At 40.2% G+C, this 17,535-nt stretch overlaps 1 protein-coding gene across 3 annotated transcripts in view; it reads right to left on the reverse strand.

Annotated features, from left to right (window-relative positions):
* Positions 1 to 17,535, reverse strand: part of clmna (calmin a) — a 36,261-nt gene that overhangs the window by 4,853 nt on the left and 13,873 nt on the right. The window contains exons 2-12 of one of the 3 annotated variants that reach the window (XM_005750112.2): positions 12,893 to 12,954; positions 8,777 to 8,872; positions 8,588 to 8,671; positions 8,417 to 8,509; positions 6,800 to 6,996; positions 6,149 to 6,342; positions 4,502 to 4,584; positions 2,251 to 4,398; positions 1,639 to 1,820; positions 838 to 919; positions 698 to 750 (exon numbers count right to left, since the gene is read on the reverse strand). In XM_005750112.2, the coding sequence (XP_005750169.1) occupies positions 698 to 750; positions 838 to 919; positions 1,639 to 1,820; positions 2,251 to 4,398; positions 4,502 to 4,584; positions 6,149 to 6,342; positions 6,800 to 6,996; positions 8,417 to 8,509; positions 8,588 to 8,671; positions 8,777 to 8,872; positions 12,893 to 12,954 (3,274 nt within the window). Of the gene's footprint in view, positions 1 to 697; positions 751 to 837; positions 926 to 1,638; positions 1,821 to 2,250; positions 4,399 to 4,501; positions 4,585 to 6,148; positions 6,343 to 6,799; positions 6,997 to 8,416; positions 8,510 to 8,587; positions 8,672 to 8,776; positions 8,873 to 12,892; positions 12,955 to 17,535 lie in introns of all 3 variants that reach the window. The other 2 variants (XM_005750111.2, XM_005750110.2) reach the window with 2 other exon arrangements.

A 17,535-nucleotide genomic window follows, 5' to 3' on the forward strand; every position in this document is an offset into this window, starting at 1 on the left:
TTATTTTTCTCCGATATCCGATCCAGTAATTTAGGTCAGTATCGGACCGATACCGATACGTAATATCGGATCGGTCCATCTCTAATTCAGACAAATGCTTCAGAACTCATTGGACGGTGCTTCACATTGCAGATGGACAACGACCCAAAGCAAACTGCAAAAGCAACCAAAGAGTTTTTGAAGGGAAAGAAGTGGACTGTTTTGCAATGGCCAAGTCAATCACCTGACCTGAATCGGATTGAGCATGCATTTCATTTGCTAAAGACAAAACTGAAGGGAAAATGCCCCAAGAACAAGCAGGAACTGAAGACAGTTGCAGTAGAGGCCTGGCAGAGCATCAGCAGGGATGAAACCCAGCATCTGGTGATGTCTGTGTGTTCCAGACTTCAGGCTGTGACTGACTGCAACCAAGTATTAAAAAATTAAAGTTTGATTTATGGTTCTTATTCTATCCCATTACTTTTGGTCCCTTAACAAGTGGGAGGCACATATGCAAACTGTTGTAATTCCAACACCGTTCCCCTGATTTGGATGTAAACACCCTCAAATAAAAGCTGACAATCTGCAGTTAAAGCACATCTTGTTCGTTTCATTTGGAATCCATCGTGGTGGTGTATGGAGCCAAAAACGTTAGAATCGTGTCGATGTCCCAATATTTATGGACCTGACTGTAAAGCAGGGAAGGAAATGCTCTTACCAAAAATCAAAGTCATCACGGTCAGCTTTTGTAGTTACAGCTCTCCGACTGTCCTGTGAAAATGCCAGTCGCACTCTCAATATACAGTGGTACTCATTGTTTTAACATCTCTGTGGGAGGGAAAGGAGCATCAAACTCACCACTGACTCGGGGCAATGAGCCCCCTTTCTGTGACGGAGAACTGGTGGGATATGGCTTTCACCTTGTCTGCTGGAACCTCCACTGCTCCTGACGAAACAAAAATCTATCACTTTCATTCTCAACAGGAGACAGTAAAGCCAGGAAATAACAAAAACAATTACTTTTTCAAGCCTCTGGAATCACAGAATAAGTACTGGCATGAAAGCAACACTAAGCTGCTCCAACATTCTGGCTCAAGAAACTTCAGGTTTACAGTGAAAACACTAAAACAAAACAAAGAACCAGACAGGACCAAGCTCTGATTCTACTAATACTTAAGGGTCAGGCAGAACTGAAGAATATAAAAAGGCTTTAAACATTAAAAAAGATCCTTTATTTTCTGCTATGTATTTTTTAAAAGTGAGATTGGTCCAGCTGTGGCTGTAGCTCAGGAGGTAGAGCAGGTCATCTGCTGATAGGGAAAGTTGGTGGTTCAACTCCTGACACCCCCTAGTCTGCAGGCCAAATATCCTTGGGCAAGATACTAACCCCAACACATTCATACTCTGATAAATGTGTGTGAATGTTAGCTAGAAAGCACAGAAGAAAGTGTTTCACTTTAATGTCTTTAATTCTCAAGTCACAGTCTTGTCCGTCTCATACTGCCTTCCTTTAATTTCCTACAGCCTCCACTTTTCAGGACATTTATAGAAATGTCTAACTGAAGGGCTGGGTCAGAAGAATCCCATCATTTGCCACAACATTGCTTTCCCCCTGGGTAAAGTGTGCTTCTCAGTGTACACTAAGAATAGAAAGCCTACCTCACAGGCTCTGTGTTTTCCCTGGCAGAGACTGGCTTCTGTTGCTCAGCCTCACTGGGATCCCTCCTGTCTGCTAGAACATCAGCATCTCCTAAGGGCTTACATAGCTTCACTCCAGGCAACAAGCAGTGCTGCTGGGATCCAAATACATTCTTTGTCTCTTGGGTGGTCTTTGTGATCACCTAATAGGATAAAAAGAGATATTTTAACAGAATAAAAAGTACAGAAAAAAATGTCACACTTTAACATATCATTGCTTCTGTCCTGCTCATTGTGTGAAAATCATCAACCACTTAATGTATCAGTAATGTCTCTGAGAAACTTGCCAAACAAGCTGAAGGCAGGGCTAGGTGATAAAATGCTAAATATAATTACAGCGAAATAACTTTTCCACTATCGAAATATGAGACATGGTCAATATAAAGTCAGCAGAACTCATGTGTTTCACATTTTGAAGGCTAGAGACAATGACGAGTTGTGTAGCGGTACATACCTTAAGAGCAATAGCAAGAGAAAAGACAAAATGACAACAGAAAATGCTCCTGAAAACTCGCAACGCAACAGTGTTACTGACCTTTAAGCCCCAAGAAAGTGAAACAGGTTCACATTTACCTCATCGTGCTCCTCTATCAAGTCCACTTCCCTGAAGTCTTCACCCAGCGGATCGAATTGTTGGTCATCTGGTAAAATGTCTGAAGGTGGTGCTGGCTGCAGAGCAGAGACACTCAAAACAGAGGGCCAGGTTTGTGCTTCAGTGTCAGGTTGGTCTGTAAACATGAGCTCTTCTTTGTCAGGGTAGAACAGATCCATGGGCTCAACAGGGTCACCAACCAGATCCTCTGTTGGAGAACCTCGATCAAAGTCCGTGTAAAACAAAACGTCCATGTTTCTGGACACGGTAGCTGGTTCAGAGCGCAACGTCCCTATCTCATCACTTGGTTCGGTGTTGAATGGATCCAGTGTACTAAGCTGTGTGTTGGCTATGTCGCTGCTACAAAAGGTGTCAGCTAGTTTGCTCTCATGTCCATCAGGTGGATCAGTGGAATTTACAGCATGCTCAATATCCACTATATGAGTTTCAGCCTCTGTAGAAAAGTTAGTTTCTCCCTGAGAATCATCAAGAGGAGGCTTGCATTTATCACCATCTTCACTTATTTCAATCTGACCTTGCACGTATTCATTTGATGATAGATTGTGTTCATTTATATCATTTAAATGCTGATTTTCTGGATCCATTAATTCTCCTGAAGATGTGGCTTTAGCATTTTCAAACAGACCCTCAGCAATAATTTCATCGTCTTTATTGGAGGTAGAGCTTTTTTCACCTGGGTTTGCAGTACTGTTGACACACATGTCGGTCACCTCGCTTACAAACACCAATGGCTGGCTGAGATTTTCATCAGCAGTACCATGTTCATCCTGTTCTTCTGGCACACTGACAATAGAGATGGAAGGAATATTCATGCCTATGCTTGGATCCTGACTTGTTGTTAATACTTCCTCTGCGTTGGTAGAAGAGGTGTTTTCTAAAGCTTTAGTAATTTGTACAGAATTATTTATGTCCTGAGAGTCTGGGCTGTCTTTTAAAAGTCCTTCACTTGCTTCATCTTGTGTTTCTACAAGTACTTCATTCCTGCCCTTTAACATTTCTGGTTCTTTTTTGTTCTCTAAAGAACCACAGCAGTCTGTTTTATGACATTCAGTTTCCAATTCAACCTCCTCAGAGACATTTATGTCTTGCAGAAATTCACTTTGACTGTTAGTTTCTCCTTTGTGGTTCTGTGCATCCACAGATTTCTTCACACATTTCTCATCTCTGTGAGTACAGTCTTCTATAATATTCTCTTTCACAGATTCTTCACAATAGTCGCTGGATGTGTTGGAGCTCAGTATTTGAGGTTCACGGATATCTTCAGCACCAAAGTCGCTCACTTCAGCTGAAGATTCTTGCTCCTTCTCTTTTAGGGATTCAGACTCTAGCTGTGTTATAACCTCAGTATTGATCTGCTCAGGTACCTGCTCAGTTTCCAAGTCCTTGTTGCTTCTTTCAAGTTTTGAATCTTCCACTTCAGCTACTCGCACTTCCCTTTTCTTAGCATGCCCCTGGAATCTGTCCTGCATGCTCTCCAGTGAGCTCAAAGAGTAAATCCCTTCATCAACACAACACTCACTCAGTGACTGCTCATCAGCGGCTCTTTCTTCTATGGATGGGATAAATCCTTCATCAATAGCAGTTACTTCCACAGGAGTCGCACGGTACACATCCCAAGCTGTTCCAATATCACACAAGCAACTTTGGCTCTCACCATCCTTCTCCCCTGCCACGGCAAGCTCACTCTCCACCCAAGAGTCCGGTGAGCTGATTGCAGAGTCATCCATTACTGACTCTGTGTTTACAGACTCGGGTACTGATGAGCCGGTGGGCGAGTGAGTATAAGACAGCTGTGGGTCATCATTGTTGGTTAAGATTTCTTCCACCGGTTTTATGGGGTCATCTGTGTGGGGCGAATCTGTCAAAATGTCATCGCTGGACCACGATCGAGTTGCCGTAACCCTGAAGGAAGGTGGCATCATGCTTCTGTCTTCCGATACAGAGGAAATTAAGATTTTGGGTGGGGGTTGGGCACAGTCCTTCTGAAACATATAGGACCTCTCCCTTATTCTGCTTCGGTGAGTACCTTTACTCATGTGGTCAGAGTCACTGAAGTTGAGTCGGCCCATAGAGACACTTCGTTCAATTAACTGGCAGGGCTCCTCTGGCTGAGACGGGAACAGGGAAATATCATTTTTCAAATGACTGCTTAGTCAAAATACAATTCAATTCCAATTCACTGATTTTGTCTAGGTAAGGGATCTTTCATACCTCTTCGATACCAGGGAAGTGCTCCAGGAACTGAGACACATATGTAATGATAGACTGCTCATCTGGTGCATTGATAGACACATCTGAGCAAATAAAGGAAAATTGAGAGAGAACAAGAGTGAAAGAAAGAGTAACTAAATGTAAACATGCCTTTTTATTATTATTATTATGGTATGATCCTATGTCCAAGATGTGCCCAAAAGACAATCCAGGAACAGGCTTATGAAAATCAAAAAGCCGTGTCCAACTTAAATTAGGTAAGGCTCCTGTTCAACATAATCTCCTTGGGCATGCCTACACAGCTTCCAGTGCAGCTGCTCTGTTTGGAGGGTCTTAGGAGACTCTGACCAGTTTCCTGTCTGTGGCAAAATCTCTACCTCGTCACTGGGGATGAAAGTTAGGTTTCCAGCAGTTTTCACTGGAAGAATGTGATCTTACTAACTCTGACAGTTGTGTGCCAGGCAAGAGACTGAGACCAGGAGCATCGAATGACTGCTTTACAGGAGCACCAAAGCATTCATTACAAGTACAAATACAATGGAACTTCCACGGACTGATCTTAAAAACAAAGCAGCCAATTGAAGACAGCCCAGAGATGCACGAGAGGATTACCTTGAAAGGTTCTATATTTCCACTCATAATAATGGGGAAATCTACAGGCTGTCTGGTTTTTACTGTCTCTTGCATACTAGACCAGGACAAATACAGCATAAGCACTGCAGCTCTGTGTAAAAAGGAACTACCATTACTTTATTAACTCAGTGAAGACTGTCTCAAAGGGCTACTGTGTAGTGTAACAGCATGTTTTATATGCGGTACAAATAAATGACACTACGCTAAATTTAACAGCTTTGATTTTCTCAAATGATGGTCGATATTCCCCGTCAAATCCTTCAGTCTATCACGTGTACAACAAAAAGGATTTCTCATTCTTTGTTAGCAAATAATCCATCTGAATCTCAGTGTCTGCTAAATCAAGAATTACGTTATCTGCCGAGCTAATGTAAAACATATTTATAGAATACTGTGTGTAACACTGTTTGCAAACACTTCAGATAAAAGTTTCTAGTGGCAGCAGTCTGCCTATGGAGGACAGATGGGAGCATATGTGGTGGTGTAGCATGGGAAACACAAAAGACTACAGGAAGTTACAGTTAAGCAATGTGTCGTATACACAGTGCATGTATTTTTATATTTATGGTCCATTTGTTCTCTGGTGCTGAGTAAAATGTATTTTCTTCCTGTTAATGGGAGTTTACGTTATCATATAACCACTGGGTCATTTTCTTCTCACAAATATAAAAGGTCACTGCTGCATTCCTTACAAAGTAGAATGTAAAACTTCGCCCCCTTAAAAGCAGCATCTCTGAAGGCTATTCATTCTGATACACAAAAGCAGTCGGCTATCCTCAGAAAAGCTGATTCTGACTAGATTCTGACTCTTAACGAAGGTTTTCTTACTGTTGCATTTTAATCTCAAGAAATTACTCACACATTACAAAATATGCTGATGAGATACACTCAACTACTATTGTCACTGTTCTTGAGCTCTCTTTTATCACGTCATCTGTAAAATAGATGAATTACAGTTTCAGTCACTAGAGTAGTGATTAGGCTGGTAAGTAAAAGTAGCTGTTGTCTTGTTACCTTCAGGTTCCAGAAGGCGCGGTATACCCAGGCTGTAGTGGGCGATTCTGAAGGCATCCTCTAGATTTTCTCTGGAACTTCTCAGTAGGGCTTTCCTCATGTCTACCAAGCTGGAGTCAATGGACTTAATAACAGCCAGGAAAGCCAGACCACTGATCCAGCTTTTACTAAAGTCCTGCACTGCTACACCATACCTGCAACAAAAATAAGAAATAGTCTGTGGAAAGGGCCAATCCAGGAACATCACCAAAAAAACCCAAACAAACAAAAACAAACACTACATTGATCATCTCATGGCACTTTCCATTGAAAGCGAAAAAACCTGCATAACCAAAGAGGGAACCCCAAACATCAGACGATGCCCGATGAGTAAGCACTTGGTGACAATGGGAGGGAAGGGCGTCCTTTTCACAGGACAACACCTTCGGCAGGACCAGGCTCTAGAGGGGGTAACCATCTGCCTCAAACAGTTGGGCAGTGAGGGTAAAAAGGCAAGAGAAAAGCAGAATATAGAGGGACCACAAAGAACTAACTGGATCAAACACAAACAGATACAAAGAATTACTGCTTTTCCAAAAAGGACACAAACTATGTAATTGTATAATGCATGTAACATATTTCCATATAATGGAAACGGCAGCTCCAACTCACTTGCGTGTTCGCTTCTGTACCCACTGCAGTAACTTCTTAATGGCCCTGCTCTGTTCTCGCACGGCTGTGGATGCTGACTGCCTGTCGTCCAATGGCGTGCTGCTGTAGGATGTGTCAGAGTCAGAGCTGGTGGGAATGGATGAAAGGCTGGAAGAGGAGGGGAACTGGCTCCTGATGTTCCCAGTCAGTTCCTTAATCTGGGTGGTGGAAGAGCTGAGTTAGTTGAGCTACTTTACTACTCATTTCAACATTTAGGCATTAAACAGATAAAGTCCTCATATCTATTGACTCATTACATCATGGTTACTATAGTAACCATTGGATGAAATTGTTACCCTTAAACAGATTGTGAAAGAATAAAACTGAGAATTCGTTTAGTGGAGAATCTGTGGAGCTTTTCACCTTTAGTTCAGTTTACACTGTCAGAGTTACTCAGAATAAGAAAACAGCTGTGACTGAACATTTGACAAGATGGGTAACATTTGCCTCGTCACCCCTGATAGCAGCTGATTAGCTGAGTGATCATAGCTACCACGCTTTGAGGCCCATCTACTTAACAGTGATGAACAAAAGTTTCTTTGTCAAAGCACTGATGCCAAAGCAAAAAATAACTTCTGCTGTCAATACATTGTTGGCTTTGCTATAAAATGCCAAATTTTAAGCTACACAAATCTTATATTACAGTTTGTGTTATACAAAGATTTGCATTGGAAGTTAACAAAAGAAAAAGGTATAGTTTAGCCAATAGCTAACCTCGCCTAGATCTGACTCTAGAATAGAGGAGAAGAGCTTTCTTTCCCTTTTAGAGAAAGGAAGTGCAAAGCTTATGAAAAATACACCGTTTTGTACTAGCATCCTCTTCTTAGAGAAGTGAGAGAGGATTTTGATGAAGAAGCTTGTTAGGTATTTTAGTACCATGGGAGCATTTACTGGATATTGTTTTATAGTGACATTATACAGGAAAACTCTGTCATTCAATAAGGCCCCTTTGTTTCAGTTATTTTTCTCTTTGAATTGATGTGTGAGAATCACAGGCTGGTACAAGGTTGAAATACCACAGAGATCACTCCCTCAGCTACATTAGTTTCTTAATCTCTTAGGAGACGCCTGTTGAAGGCCAAATGGTTTGTTTCAGATTTCACTAATGAAAGAACTCTTTATTTCGTGCCTTGAAAATATGTCGCTGAGATAATCACAATTGTAGCTGAACTGATAAACTACACAAAGGATGCTTCTTCACCCAAGGGCAGGAAGACGCTCCCTTATCTTGGTCTGTACTGGTTTAAACTGATAATCTGCTGTCTCATGAATTTTATCCTCTATATAAACTGTTGTACTTGTGAATAAAGTTGAGTCACTTTGGGAAGACAATCTGAAGCAGTCTCTGTTTTCTTGTTCTCCCAAGCTGCTCCCGAGCTCGTACTAACACGCTGAATGGCATGCTTGAATGTTACTTGAGAATATATTTGACTGTGTTACAGACTAAGGGACAATCTCTGCTGATAGGTGAAGGTACAATCTCTGCTGATAGACGCCCACGCCTCGAAGGAAGCCGATCCACGGATTAGGCCCTGGAAGCCGTTTCCTTCAAAGCTTCAAGACAAAAAATGCAATTACCTGAAAGAAGAGAATGATGTTCCAAATGAGTCCCAAGATGATGGAGGAATTTCCATCTGCAATGTCAACTGCATCGATACTGACCAGCTTTACCTGTTGACAGAGCGTGTATGTCCTCACAGTTCTGCATTTCATCCAGCAATTTAACCACTGCTTAACTGTCATACTCACATTTCTCTCCTCAAGAAAAGACAGGACCTTGGCGATGTTATTCAGTCGGAAAATACGATGGGAGGACTTCCTGAACCCATGAAGCTGGGAAAAAGTACAATTAAGTATCCTATAAAACAGCAACAACACTTGGCAAAGCAAGTAGTGCAAAACCAATCTAGCACTTAAAAGTCAGTGTTACAGGCTGACCAGTTTACAGCCAGAGAGTTCCTCCAGCAGGGCCATGAGGATGCGCCCATCCCGGATGTCCTGAAAGAGGTCATGAACCTCTATGGGTGGGTCACACTGTGGATGGACAAACAAGAATGAGGAGAAAAGAGGGCTTTCTTTAACAATAGACACGGAGAAAGGAAAAAAAAGAGTCTATTACCATTTACAGTAATGATCATGCTAAATTGTTTTCCTTTTTAGGAATTACTAAAGCTGATAATTGGCAGCACAGATGCAGATTCTTGTTTCTGTTAATGTCATAGACAATCATCCAAGCAAAAAGTTGAGACACTGGGTAAAATGCAGATAAAAACAGCATCATATTTAATCAAAAAAATAGTATAAATAATGCATTTTGAATTCCAGCCCTGACTGTGTTTATGCATTTGTATATCATGAAGTTCTGGTTTCTCCTGATAGAAACCAGAACTTCAATAACTTCATTGCCCCACCTCAACAGTTTAAGAATGAAGATCTCTCAGCTAAAGGAATAATTTAATGTCTTGGCTTTGGTTGTTAGCCACACTGACTCAGTCCTGCAAACCGTTTTGTCAATGACATAGACTATTCAATTCAAAGACTTGACAGGAACAAAAAGTCCCGTTTTTGGAAAGTCAACATATTAAAAAAAATGAGAATACCAAAATTTTGAAAACATCTAGAGTCTGCTGTCTTAGCCACAGTTCTTGAGCATTACATAGAGAGTGGTGATCACAAGCCCATCATCCAGCACGTATACTGCATTAACCCAGCACGGATCGGTCATCGGATGTTGGAAGATGGGTTTGTATAATACACTGCCAAATCTTTTAAGTTGAAAAAATGTCCCAGCCACTTTTCAAAGGCTGATGAACACTGTGCAGTCTGGTGAGAAAAATTATGTAACATATTTGGATGACTCTGGTATGTTCTTCCACGTGGTCTAGTAATCCACTTTGAGGAACATGACAATGACAGATGCACCGACTCTCGGCCAAGATTCGTACCATTGAGGATTTTACAGTGACCAAAAGTTTGAAATGAAATGTGGCATTCTTTTTTATTTACAGTTATTAAAACATCTCATTTTGTTGTAGATTGGGTTGTACAAACCTACTTTACATCATTACACCTACATCATTTAAATCTGAATGAAATCTGATATTTAATAAAGTAAACAGAAAATGTTAGCATAAAGGCTCAATTTCAAGAAGTTGAAGAGTTTAGTTTAACATGACCTGTGATGGGAATTAACAAGATCTAAACTGTAATAGATCATTACGCTTCAAGCTGAGCAGCACAGAGTAAAAACAACATTAATACTGTCTTAAATCACTGAAATCTCCGGTTGGCAACAAGCTGATGAAGGTTGGGCATTGAAAGATTGTAGAAACTGTGTAACATTTCCTGTCATCAGCTGTGCAGCAAACTATAAGAGCTTTGTGAAAAATCAAAGGTTCACTGAAGTACACTTTAATTAATGTTAATGTTTTAAACGGATGCTTTGAGTTAGGGCTGGGTGATATGGCCTAAAATCCATATCACGGTATAATATGAAGCATGTGCGGTAACGATATATATCACGATATATTCTTTTCTTCTGTATAACATATTTTACACACTATAAGTCACACTTAAAATCCTTTAATTTTCTCAAAAATCGACAGTGTGCCTTCTGTATGAATTCCGGTTGTGCTTACTGACCTCGAACCGATTTTATGTGGTACACAGCGTGCACAAATCTGTCAAGAAATGTTTTAGTACGACTTTGGTAAGCTATGAAACCGCACCGCTTGATGGATTGTCGGAGCATTATGGCTGCCGTAGTGAGGAGCCTCGCAGAGTAATCTGGGACCTGAAGCAGATGGAGTTTTGGACCCAATGTCAAACGAACACTGCGGCATCACTAAGAGTTAAAAACTGTCTAAATCCTTTCATCTGTAATAAAATGATCAGCGTTGCTGCTTTACCAGGTGTAACAATTAAGTTTAACATCCAGGCATCCAGGCATCCATGAATTTATTAAATTCAACGGAGTTAGAAGTTAGCAGGAAGTTAGCTCGCTAGTTTCCACCTAAACATGATATAGCATGTTCTGACTGACAGATTTCTGAAAAAATTAAAACGTACAGCTCTGCTATCACTTCCAACATAAATGAAAACAGAAAACTGAACAGCAGCGACTTTTTTAGGGTTACTGAAGTTGGACTAGCTGGAACATAATGATGTCCTACGTGATCACTAGTAAAACAGCTACGTTAGCATAACATTAGCACAGTGAAGCTGAAGGATGAACGCTAACTTGATACTCGATAAAAGTTAACGTGAAGGTTTCTGGTGGTCAGGGACAAATGCAATTGCATGGCAGAATGCCGTAAACAGACCAAACTTCAGTCAGGAGAACAACTGAGATCATCCATCCACAATACGAGGTTAGTCATTAACATACTGCAACAACATGGGAATAGAGCAGCTGCGAGACAATTCAACATTGATTGATTGGTAATTTATTTCAACATGTGAACAATATAATAATAATATAATAACAATAAAATAAGAAAGAAAAAAAATACTATACAAATTACATACAAAAAAAACCGTTCTGATTAATTTACATGTTGAAAGGGAGTGGGAAGAAGTAAACACTTATTTAATCCCACCCCTTTGTATGGAAGCCCGTTTCCCCCACTAATAAAAAAAAAAAAAAAGAAAAAAAAAAGATCCATAACTCAAAATTTCGAGTTATTTTCTCGAAATTTCAAGTTATTTTCTCGAAATCTCAAGTTAATATGTCGAAATTTCGAGAAAGTAACTCGAAATTTCGATTTATTAACTCAAATTTTTGAGAAAAGCAACTCGAAATTTCGAGTTAGCGCTGCCAATCAGTAATCTACGTGAATGACGTCATTTCCTTGTTACCCGGAAGCTGAAGCCCTCAGCTACAAATGCTACAGCTAAGCTACCGTTATTACATCCAGTCGTGAATGCACAGATTGCTGCGTGTTTTCAGCCTGGCTTCACAAATGATGAAATCCCTGTGTTATTAGCTGAATCACATGGTGTTACTATCAGCAAACATACTTTAATATGTTGGGATCCGTTTTTGAGTGCGCGGTCCTGCGCCATATGCTTCCGGGTAACAAGAAAGCGACCTCATTCACGTATATTTTTGATTGGCAGAGCTAACTCGAAATTTTGAGAAAAGTAACTCGAAATTTTGAGTTATATTTCTCGAAATTTCGAGTGATTTTCTCAAAATTTCTAATAAGCCATTCCTCTGCGGATGATCTGTTAGCTGTTTGACAACTACTCTTTTTTGAGATGAAAGGAAGGTTGGAGATTGGCCTATAATTAGCTAAGACAGCTGGGTCAAATGATGGGTTTTGAAGTCTTGGTTTAATTGTTACCTGCTTAAAGACATGGTACGTAGGCCAACGGCAGCAAGTGCAAGCACAGGCTTATCGTTAAAATCTTAGCTCTGTTGTCATAACAATTAAAAAACAACTCAGGGATTTGTGAACCAGTCTGAACATGGTTTGCATGATGTGTGGTGGAGGGGTCAGAGGGTGGGGGAATCAACTTTCCAAGTTGACAGCAGACAAACGTATGATTGTCAATTAGTGGGTCAGAAATTTGACACATGGCCAAAGAGTGAATAAGAGAAGAGAGGCTCATTGTGTGAGGCAAAACAAAAGCCTTGATCAGACACTCCAACTCACAGCTAACTCTGACTCACCCCTGATTAGAACTGCCAACAAAAGCAAAACAGAAGCTCCAGAGCAGAAAAGCACAGACTCCACAGAATCATAATCAGTCTCTAGAAACAGAGTATGTCTGGGGAATAGATTAACAGTAGATTGGATCAACAGTAGAAAACCAAATGAAAGTTTAATGTCACACACAGGCAGTTTCACACAACCACATACATAATTCAGAGTGGCTGTCCCCATTTATATCCATCTTGTGTGTCCTACCATGTGTATGAGCGGGTTCCTCTGCTTAACCGCAGTTACATTAAAGAGTAGCAACTGCAGTAACTGAGCATGAAGACCATGATTTATGTTTCTAGTCCTGTGAATGTTCTGCAGTGATAACATCCTGATGCTCTGCACAAACCTTTTCTAGGTGGAGGTTTATCCAACGGGTGAAGGTCCTCTTCTGAACCAGTTCCCTTTCAACTGTAACACAGAAAAACAAGAAAAAAGGATTTGAGAGTTACTTTATCAAAGAAGACAGCACACGTAGGTCTACTGCGGTTACTATTCAAAACAATGCATTGCATTGTGACATAATGTTGTTCAGTCACAATGCATGGAAAGTAGTATTTAGAGAGTATGCTCCAAATGTTATTGTCTCATAAAAAGAACAATTTAATTAGGGTTGGAGCCCATCCCAGCTGTCACGATATGAGAAGCGGGGTACACCCTGGACAGGTTGCCACTTTATCGCACAACCAACACAGAGACAGGCAACCATTCACACTCACAATAAAACATATGGCAAATTCAGAATCACCAACAAGCCTAACAAGGATGGCTTTGGAGTGTGTGAAGAAGCTGGAGGATCTGCAAAGAACCCACAACGGGAGAACATGTAAACTCCCCTGCTTGGCAGCGGATTTGGTCCTATTATCAGTCAGTGTGTCACATGTGCTCTCTGACTACTTCCAGTAGTCATGCCTGTAAACTCTGTTATCTGTCCACTAATAAACTACAAATACACCAATGATATACAGAATACAGATACACCAGTAATATTTGTTTGGTTCACCTCAGGCCAGGTGGACCGCTGAGCTAATGACCAACTAGCGGAAACTCTAGTTGGTCAGATGAATTACAATTATTATTTTTTCCTGTTAATTTCCTTTACCAATACTAGAGAGGCAGAAGCTGCAACATAGAGAGTGGATGTATGGAGGGAAACAACTAGAGAGCAGACCGGAGGGGTTGCCATGGCAGCAAAGTCAGCTGTTATTTATTTCCATGTTCAGAATGGGTCAGGTACTGAAGCAAATGCTGCAGACAAGGGTAACGAGAGCTTATACAGTTGCAGTAATGCTGAATGTTTCATCATCATCATCATCATCACACTGCAGTTTGATGACAGGTCACCTTATAGCAAAAATCAATATCAGCTGCACCTCTGTATCAGAGGAGTAACATGTAGAATGCTGATACATCTTGTCAATGTGTCCAGTAAAGTGAACCTCAGCAGTGTTTCCTCAAAGGGAATGCCTTCCAGCAGAGGATTTACCTCACTGTTCTCAGAGAGTGCCAGTTTTGGTATTTAGGGGGTGTAGCTGAGGCTTTTGTCACAGCAGACAGAAGAAGGGGGTGGCGTTAGGTGAGAAAACCGAAAAAGCATGACGGGAAAAAGCCTGAGGAAAGATGAGCCAGATGAACTGAAGAGTATGCTCTAAAACAATTATAGAGTAGCCAGTGCTACAGACTGAATCCCACCGTACTCGATGATCAAGGGTTCAAAGTACATACTTCTAGTTAGGTCCTAACTATTCCCACAATGATGAAATACTTTCAGTACCAATTCTATTTCATCTTGTGATGCTAGGCCTTTTTATGGGTCTCTCTGCTTTCAGCAGTCATATCCTCAAACACTGATGCCACTATTGTTGACTATTTTTAATTGAGCTTCACTAAGTTCCTATTAAAAAAGAATTACTTACTTCCCACTTCTAAAAAGGATACACTGTTAGGTATGCAAGACACTGACTTAATGTTTCAGTAAAACATCAGCCACTTGCCACAGTTCAGCATTCATTTCCTAACAGGGACCAGAGCAGTGTGTCAGATATTACACCTGGAAAAACGATTTCAGCTGCTGACATTACTTTCATAACACATAATGAATGGGCTTCTTTCAAAAGTTATGTCAGATTTCATAATTTGGTGATTAATGGATAAGCTTTGACTGTACTACAATAGATATATGATCATCATTTTATTCAAATGTGACGGTAGATTACCAATCATTTCAGAAGAAAGCAAACAAACTCAGTACTGGAAATTGTTGTTCTGGTTGTCGCACATCTGTCATCCTCTTTTAGAAAATGCCTACAAACTGATTTTTTTAAATTTTTTGGTCATGAGTTTTTTTGAAGTTCGGAGCTCATGTTTATCTTTACGTGGTTTTCATGTGTCCTTGGTTCTGCAGGTCTGTTGTATCATGTTCTTATATTCATCAGTATTCTGTACTTTCAGTTCTTGCTTTGTTTTAGTCTTAGTGTAGTTTTTGTGCCTCTTTCTTTCACCCTGTTAGATTCACTTGTGTTCACTGTCTTTTGCCTGGATCCTCTCACTCATTCATTGCAACAGATTTACTTGAACAGCACACAAAAACACAAAGACGTAAGCTACAGTTAACTGGTTAGCACTGGAGCAGGTAGTATATATTCTCACCAACAAAGCTAATGGCACAAAACATTAGCTAGAAGAAAGACACCGGGGGTGGGGATGTAACTGCATCACCATCAACATTCATGAAGCTGCTATTTCACATGTTGCAAGTAACTCCATGTATCTCAGATAGTGCTTGAGGCATTGAGAGAACAGACTGAGCAAAATATGACTAACTTTAAGATGACTGTTACCACCCACGGTTTTTTAAATCCTGCCTTGTATACGTAAGGCTTCAAATTTATTTGATGATTTCACTTCTGAACTCCATTGCAGCAGCATTATTTACCCTCTCACATGTTTAAAACACATTTTGTATTGTTTAAAATGTGTCGCTGACATTTGTGAGAATTTTGAGACCAAACAAATCAGAGTTATCCAAAAATTGGGATTTATGCTCAGTTACCCAACAACCACCTTTCATCTGTGCTCAAGTTACATTTATCTAAGCCAAGCCTTCTCTGGCTGGCTGCTCTCATTTGTTTGCTGTGCAAATTTTTTTGTTTTTAAATTATGGGCAGTATGAAGGATGTATTTACAGCTTTAATGATATTACTGGGTACACAGTGGAGGAAGAGCACTCAGAAAGTTAGCAATTATAATTAATTAGTAAGTGGTTAGGTGTTCACTTTTGGCTCCAAATCTACTGGAAACATTTTCACTGATTCTTTTATTTACAGCATGTTTTAAGAGATTTTCTGCTGGGGATACATGTTATATGTACAGGTTGTTAAGCCATACTTAAAACTGTGTGTCGCTTTGTCACAGGAATGTCCGTGTATCAAAATTAAAATGTTAAAAAGTTCTTTTACACTTCATTCTAATCTGCTATTAAATGTATTTTTCTGCTGGGATTGCAGCTACTAGAACACAGAACACACGTCAAGAATACCTGAGCAAACAGTCGCAGTGTTATCACTGTGATCTGCGACAAACTGCAGCGATTTCCACGTCTTCTTCATCAGGCTGTGAGACAGTAAGCTTTAATGTTTAAATAGTCTTCACAGCTCTAAATGTGCAGTCGCCGCTTTGGAAATAAACAGCAGCACTGAGAACACAGTGATAAAATAATTAACTGGAATTAAAATCTTTATTTTATTGCTCTGTGCAGCACTGATCTTTTGTCCTTTTATCAACAGTGCTGCAGTTTACTGGTTTACATTTATGCTTTTTAGAGCTTATCACCATTTGATAACATCTCTGGAGGGATTATTTTCTTTGAAGGAAGAGTCATGCGATCCATGAAACACCCCTTCGTGTTTGGTCAGCTGCTGTCACCCCTTTCATATGAACATGCAGGGGAAACTCGGGGTTAACTTAAGAGTTGATAACCAGCTTCATGTTACTGCTGACGCTGATCAACAATGTTAGGGCAAGTGAATCCAGATAACAGAAAGATATCCCAGATAGGTTGAACTGGCTTTGTAGTAAAAATGGACTGGTTCTTATACAGCATTACCTGACATGTTGTTTTTAATTAAACGTCTTTAAAAGATGGTAATTTCAAAGGGAAGGGTTAGTTTTGACTTCTGCTAGTTTGAGCCACAAAGACAACTTCTTACACTCTGATAACACTGAAAATGAATCACTGCACATATCTTGGATCCACCTACACATTCACTGGTGTCACTCTGAATGCCGACTCAAGAGATGAAATACTGCAAATTCCCAGAGAAAGTCCTTTCTTTTAGTGATTGTGATTGTTTTGTGTTTGGGGACCTAATTATTATCAGTATTACACTTGCAGCGTTAATGCTGGTTTGTGACTCAAGGTAACAGAATATCAAAATAGCAGTAGAGCAATTTCACTGAAATATTTATTGAGCAGCTATGACAGGAGCATCCCTTTAGACTGCAGTGCTGCATCATCCAGAGACATTACATAACAGCAGAGTTCAAAGAAGCTGTTTCCCCACGCTTTGGTCCACTCTTTCCCTGTCGACATTTAACCCATTAAATTGTTTTAATCAAATCTCCAAAAACGTTACAGCACTCTTGTAAATATGTGATGTCTCAATAAACCGAGCAGGTATTTGAAGTTTACACAGCACCATTCTCGCATGAAAATATCTTAAAAGTTTCTTTTGTGACCGAGAAAGAGTAATATTTCAAACTCTGCCACTGCCTCGTTTGAGTTTTGGACGAAATGCATTCTGGGATATTGCGTTTCGTCATTTCGAGCTGATTGGAGACCAAAACAGCCAATCAGATTTTTTTTATTGCATCCCAGTGTGTAATTGCCTGGTTTTGAGGCACAAATATAACGGTGTACAGAAAGAATTGAGCGCGCACGGACAGAAATGTTGAGAGCGCGAGCAACACATTGCGAGCGAGCGCAAATGCAAA

This window comes from Pundamilia nyererei, unplaced genomic scaffold (genome assembly GCF_000239375.1).
Source record: "Pundamilia nyererei isolate P.nyererei 1_Seehausen unplaced genomic scaffold, PunNye1.0 scaffold00262, whole genome shotgun sequence".
Taxonomy (NCBI): Eukaryota; Metazoa; Chordata; class Actinopteri; order Cichliformes; family Cichlidae; genus Pundamilia; species Pundamilia nyererei.